Raw genomic sequence first — 6393 nt, forward strand, 5'->3', positions numbered from 1 at the left:
TCTATATCCACATCATTTTCTATTCGGAATTATAGATTTATATATGATGTATTTAATTTTCATTCATATTTTCTTTTTGGGTGGAACATGAAATTTTAAACAACGGGACCTGTTTTATCGCTCTTTCAGTGCATACGCAAATACTGTGCGCCACTTTTACACTTACGTCATAACGGTGCGCAGGTTCTACGCTGAAAGAAGCGTGTGAGAGGATGCAGCGATAGATCCAGTTGTTTATTTGATATTTTCAGGCTGTCAAAATGAGGGATATTCCGCTGTCAAACTGCGAGAGGCGTTTTCTTCTTAAAGCTATAGAAGAGAAAAAAGTAAGTTACACCTTGTGAATATAATTTGGATGTGATATCTTTAGTAATAAAATGTTTTGCTTATTGCCATTCTACAATCCACATCTCTATTTTACCAGCTAAACCATATTTCTGTATTCTGTAGCGCTTAGATGGGAGACAAACATATGATTACCGGAATATTAAAATCACTTTTGGAACTGATTATGGCTGCTGCATCGTGGAACTTGGGAGAACAAGGTATCAGTCATAGTTGCTTTAACATTTACAGTGTTTACAAACGACGTGCTTCCCTACACTACCGATTTAAAGTCACAACAAATAATCACTTGCATGATAAGTGAAGATAATACATTTTGGCAGGGGTACTTCCTCAGAAAACCCACTTTGAACACGTGTTTTTCCTTTCAGAGTGTTGTGTCAGGTGTCTTGTGAGTTGGTCCCTCCAAAAGATTCACGTCCCACAGAAGGCATCATGTTTTTTAATTTGGAATTGTCTCCCATGGCATCACCAGCCTTTGAGCCAAACAGGTTCACACTTATTTACACACAGTCTTGCAAATTATTCTCTTTCTCTCTGTCTCTGTTTTTTTTTATATCCTAATGCCTGGGAGTTTCTCAATGTGTTTCTGTGTGTGTTTTGTAGGCAGTCAGAGTTGTTGGTGATGTTAAACAGACAGCTTGAGAGGTGTCTGAGGAATTCTAAATGCATCGACACAGAGTCTCTCTGTGTAGTTTCAGGAGAAAAGGTAATATGGATACCTGACATGTAACATATATAAAACACTACCATTGGAAAGTTTGGACCAGTAAATTTTTTTAATGCCATTAATACTTTTATTAAGCGAGGATGCATTAAACTGATCAAAAGTACACTGACAGTAAAGACTTTTAGATTGTTACAGCAAAATCCATTTCATATAAAAACAGAACTTTCTTTTCAATAAAGAATCCTGAAAAGAATCGTTTAAAATATTATTTTAAAACATTATAATGGGTTTCAACAAATATATTTAAGCAGCACAACTGTTTTCAACATTCATAATAATAAGTGTTCTTGAGCACCAAATCAGCATATTCGAATGATATCTAAAAGATCATGTGACACCAAAGTCTAAAGTAATGTAAAATTCAGATTTTAACAGGAATAAATTACATTTTAAAATATATTAACATACAAAAGTTATTTTAAATTGTAATAATGTTTCACTTACTATATACATATTACTGTTTTTACTTTTATTTTTCATCAAATAAATGTAGCCTTAGTGAGCATTTTAAACAGTAGTATAATTCCTTCTCGTACTAAAAAAAACATAGCAGATCATTTATCCCATGTCCCACATGCAATGGCCCTTCACTCGCTGTACCTCTATTATTGATAGGTTTGGCAAATACGGGTTGATGTCCATGTGTTAAATCATGACGGAAACTTGATGGATGCAGCAAGCATTGCTGCCATATCTGCACTCTCACATTTTAGGCGGCCGGATGTTGCTATTCAGGGACGAGACATCACTGTGGTGAGTCTTAAAATCGCAGTCTGTGTTTGGCAGGTGGTTTTTATTCTGTATTAGTTATCTATACTATAATTTTTTTTAACAGTTCAGTCCAGAGGAGAGAGATCCTATTCCACTGAGCATATATCACATGCCTATATGTGTCAGCTTTGCTTTTTTCCTGCAGGGGTAAGAAACATCACATGCACAAAATCTCTTACAAGTTTTACTGGTTTTATTCTGGTGCCAATTAGAAAAACAATTGCACTGGAATTTGTTTAGTTAGTTTTGCCTGTTTATAACTGACAAAATTTGGAACATTTACACTGATTGAAATAGATGGAGTCAACATTGAACTGAACACTGTCTTCTGTTGAGCTGCTTACTGCTGAAGTTAACTTGTATTATTGAACTGAACTGAATCAACGCTGAACTGACTAAGGCTGAATAAATATACTATTGTCTTTTTAGAGCTGCTTTACGGCAGAATTTGCATTTGCCTTATATTTGATTAAGTTTGCATCTTTGATTTTGTTACTTCCCTATTTAATACTGTGAAGCTACTTTGAAACAATTTCTGTTGTATAAAGTGCTATATAAAAAAGGTGACTTGACTTGTAGCAAACACTATGTATTGTTTTTATTCATGCATGTTACTTGTTATTCCTTCCTAAGCTCTTATTTGCTTGTGGACCCTTGTGAACGAGAAGAGCGAGTGAAGGATGGATTATTGGTGATAGCAATGAACAAACATAGAGAGATCTGCTCCATTCAGTCAAGTGGCGGGATCATGCTTCTGAAAGACCAGGTATTGTTATATATGTGTTAGTTCTATATTTTTAGTCAAATTTTACTCGTTTTCAGTTTATTTTAATTGATTTATCACATATCTCTAGGATGGGCTTTTAATCTTGACAGTTTTGCACTGTGCAGCATTTTTATGCAGTGTTGTACAGTCACAAACATTTTGTTTTCATGCAGGTTTTAAGATGCAGCAAAATAGCAAGTGTGAAAGTTTCTGAAATTACAGAGCTCATCAACAAAGCATTAGAGAATGACAGAAAAATCAGGTTTGTTTGAAGTTAAATTTTAATTTGATCTTAAATTTAAAAGCTTTTTTAATTAAAAAATAAAAGGCCTTTTATCATTCTTTCTGTTTTATTACAGCAAATATAAAGCGATGGAATAATTTACATTTATATTATACATTTATATGAAATTCATTTACTGTTTTATGTATTTTTTTTATCCACTTGTTCTTTTTAGAAAGGAGGGTGGAAAGTTTGGCTTTGCCGAGTCCATGCCCAAAGAGCGCATCACAACCCTTAAGAGAGACGAAGCCCCAGTGGAGATGACAGATGTCAAAGAGACTGCCAATGAGATTGTGAACAGAACAGAAACTCCCACAGAAGCGTATCTATTGGCCCATACAGAATATTTAAAGAGAGTTTTAGAAGAACTCACGTTAATTGAGAATGTTTTAATATCTTGTTTAGAGAGACGAGTGATGTCTCAGAGGAGATGCATGAAATGTAAAGGCAATATTGTCTTATTGTATTGCTGTGCCAGGCAAATTATTTTACCCAAATATTACTCCTTGACCCCAGAGCCAGTGTTTCCTCTCCTGTTCTTGTTGCAATGGGAACTGCACAGGTAGGTGAGGGCATCGTGAACTCATGGGGACTCGATGAGGATGAAGAGGATGAACCTCAGACAGAGGACACAAAAACAGGTAGTGTGTGAGACTTGTGTGTTTTTGTGGTACAGAGTGATTGTAAACACACTTTATATATCTGTTCTGGAAAAAAAAGAGTCTGTTTGTGTGTATGGTCCAGATATTTTGTATGTTGTAGGGACTAAATGTCACCACAAGAATAGTAAAGCTGAAATGTTTGATGTTATGGCTAACAAATTTTGTCCCTATGAAGAAAACAGCTTGTAAACATTACTAAATTGTGTGTGTGTTATGTCTTTTTGGAAGGTTTAGGGTTGGGGGATAGAATATAAATATAAAGTTTGTACAGTATAAAAACATGTCTATGGAGAGTCCTCATGAAACACAAAAATCCAATCTGTGTGTGTGTACATAGATGAGGTACTGGTAATCTCTGACAGTGAAGAGGAGGAAGTTGTCATTCTTAATGAAGAAGCCCAGTGAGTAAAGTCATTATATCTGTCCTCTTATCTCAAAGTAAAAGTACAACATACTTATACAGTGTGTGATATAACCAAATATAATCTTTTTTAAGGAAATCCACGAAGCCTTCTAAACAAAAATGAACTTCAGCACTGCAGAGGAAAGAGATGATCATATATCAGATTCCCATACCACTGGACACTATTTGTTCCTTTTTGTATTATAAAATAAAACATGAAAATATGGAATTCTTTGTTTTTCAATTACTAAAGAAAAGTTGTAGTGTACGCAAAGAAGCTTAAATAGATGTGAAACAGGTAATTAAAGCATTAGTCATGTTGTTTGACAGAATGACAGGTCTAGACATAAGATTTGTAAGACCTTTAACGTGTGAAATCTTAACTGTAGTGCTTACAAATTCATAAATGTACTTTTGGCCAGTACGGGGATCGAACCCGCGACCTTGGCGTTATTAGCACCACGCTCTAACCAACTGAGCTAACCGGCCAATCGGAGAAATTGTTAGGCAAATAGGCTCACAAACTTAAGTTAGACCAGTTAATAATTGTTATATAAATAGAATGCTACAGATTTGGAACATTTGTCTTGAAAATATACTATCCCAGCCTATTCCCTTCGTGCCTACTTACTCAAATTCATAAATATCTTATGTGCTAGCTTCCAACTTCCAAGCATGGGTTTTGCCCATGGTTTTGCCACATTACTGCGCATGCGCGCCATCCTGACGCGCGCCGCTTGACAGGCATCAGCGGCGCGTTCCCGACAGTAGACGTTGCTGCTCAGGCTTCAAGATGGCGGAAGCCGTGACAACTCAAGAGGAGGTGGTAAGATACCTAAATATTTCCACTAAGCCCTTCGTAAATTCCTTGGCGCTTCACGCTGAGCCGTGTAGCAAGTATTAAGATGATATGCCATATAATACAGTTAATAATTTTTTATTAACAGAGATGTTAATGAGAATCGCGGCCCAGTGGCTGTTTTTGAGGTAATTTAACGTTAGCTGAGGTAAATGCTAACGTTAGCCGTGTTAGCGAACTAGCGACGCTCTACAGGGTAATACACACGCATAACGGTTTAGTAAATATTTATAGGCCGATTGTAGAATTTTAGGAAACTGGTGTATAGCATTGTAAAATGACTCTTACACCTGATGCAATTTATGTTTGTGTGTGCGCCAGGCGGTGGAGGAGTTCCTGGCTGAGCTGAGGTGTCAGGAACAGTCTCCGAATGCAGATCTTGTCAGTCAGATGACAGCAGTTAAGTTCCTCATGGCAAGAAAGTTTGATGTCTCCAGAGCTATAGACCTCTTTCAGGCTTACAAGGTACAGTATACAGTACAGCTCAGATGAAAAAATTCACTATGTGAGAGAGTGTGTGTACATTTTAATTCTTGTGTGTCTGCAGAACACCAGAATAAAGGAAGGCATCTACAATATTAACCCAAATGAGGAGCCTTTAAGAAGCGAGTTACTCAGTGGGAAATTCACAGTTCTGGTGAGTACAGTTTCAGATGAACATAATGTGTTTGTGAACATTACTGATGTCCAGGTCAGCTTTTTGGATGCTGTTACCGGTTTGCTGTTGCTTCTCTGCTGCAGGAACAATTTAGTTGCACAGATTGGAGATGGCATGATTTGCAGACTGTTTGAATGGACAGACTGGCTTTCTCAGGCAGATATTAAAAACCATTTGAAATTTGATCAGATCATTATTTATATTTGCATGAGTGTGATGACTTTTTGGCTTTTTTAACATCGAATATCACTTTTGAATTGGCTCACTGTGTAAAAATGCTGTTGGAACACTGCTGTTCAAAAATTTGGGGTCATTTTGGGAATTTGTTTAAAGAAATTAATACTTCTATTCAGGGCTCCAGACTAGGCATGGGCCGGTATGAGATTCTGACGGTATGATAACCTTAGATAAAATATCACGGTTTCACGGTATTGCGGTTACAGCTCTAAAATATGTTATTTTTAAAAGTCTGGGTAAAAAACAAAAAAAATTTTCCCACTGAACACAATACATTTTATTTTTTAAGAAACATAGAACATTTTGGAACAGTAAACATGTCAGGCTAAATAATTAAAATAAATAATTGAATTCTTCTTACCGTATTGTCCCGAATATAAGACGATATTTTTTTCTTGGAAATACATCTGAAAAAACACGGTCGTGTAAGATACAATAACAAACGTTACAAAACGTTTATTAACAAAAATGAATAAGATGAGGCATGGCATACACCACATGCTGTATTATATACAGACTAATAAATTACAGAACGTTTAGCAAACACTGAGGAATCAAATAAAAAACTAAATAAAAGAGAGCCACCATAGCATAACGTGAGGTAAACAGCAACGATAACGCAAATGAAAACAAAAAGACAATTAAAACTAAACTTGCTGTTGGTGACAGTGCTTGCATG

The 6393-nt window shown here is 36.0% G+C and overlaps 2 protein-coding genes and 1 non-coding gene across 4 annotated transcripts in view; 2 read left to right on the plus strand and 1 right to left on the minus strand.

The window, feature by feature from the left end:
• The first annotated feature begins 141 nt into the window (after positions 1 to 141).
• LOC107754146 (exosome complex component RRP45) lies at positions 142 to 4182 on the plus strand. Its single transcript, XM_016570477.1, has 12 exons — positions 142 to 326; positions 451 to 545; positions 717 to 836; positions 952 to 1054; positions 1691 to 1828; positions 1911 to 1993; positions 2480 to 2612; positions 2786 to 2874; positions 3071 to 3217; positions 3418 to 3536; positions 3895 to 3958; positions 4054 to 4182. The coding sequence occupies exons 1-12, from the start codon at positions 261 to 263 to the stop codon at positions 4082 to 4084; spliced, it is 1188 nt and encodes a 395-aa protein (XP_016425963.1). The 5' UTR covers positions 142 to 260; the 3' UTR covers positions 4085 to 4182.
• A 193-nt stretch (positions 4183 to 4375) lies between these two features.
• trnai-aau (transfer RNA isoleucine (anticodon AAU)) lies at positions 4376 to 4449 on the minus strand. Its single transcript has one exon. It is a non-coding gene; the product is annotated as a tRNA-Ile (tRNA).
• A 271-nt stretch (positions 4450 to 4720) lies between these two features.
• LOC107754144 (tyrosine-protein phosphatase non-receptor type 9-like) overlaps positions 4721 to 6393 on the plus strand; it is a 24355-nt gene continuing 22682 nt past the window's right edge. For both annotated transcript variants that reach the window (XR_001641548.1, XM_016570475.1), the window contains exons 1-3: positions 4721 to 4786; positions 5141 to 5284; positions 5367 to 5456. Coding sequence is in view for 1 of the 2 variants with exons in the window: in XM_016570475.1 (XP_016425961.1) it covers positions 4754 to 4786; positions 5141 to 5284; positions 5367 to 5456 (267 nt within the window). In the remaining variant the exon portion in view is untranslated. The remainder of the gene's footprint in view (positions 4787 to 5140; positions 5285 to 5366; positions 5457 to 6393) is intronic.

Source organism: Sinocyclocheilus rhinocerous, unplaced genomic scaffold, assembly GCF_001515625.1.
Source record: "Sinocyclocheilus rhinocerous isolate Xijiao unplaced genomic scaffold, SAMN03320098_v1.1 scaffold681, whole genome shotgun sequence".
Taxonomy (NCBI): domain Eukaryota; kingdom Metazoa; phylum Chordata; class Actinopteri; order Cypriniformes; family Cyprinidae; genus Sinocyclocheilus; species Sinocyclocheilus rhinocerous.

Bases quoted from the DNA above. Each gene is read 5' to 3' on its own strand.
- LOC107754146 (XM_016570477.1), top strand. From the start codon at position 261: ATGAGGGATATTCCGCTGTCAAACTGCGAGAGGCGTTTTCTTCTTAAA. The intron at 327-450 runs GTAAGTTACACC...TGTATTCTGTAG, and splicing joins AAGCTATAGAAGAGAAAAAA to CGCTTAGATGGGAGACAAAC. The intron at 3,959-4,053 runs GTGAGTAAAGTC...ATCTTTTTTAAG, and splicing joins ATTCTTAATGAAGAAGCCCA to GAAATCCACGAAGCCTTCTA.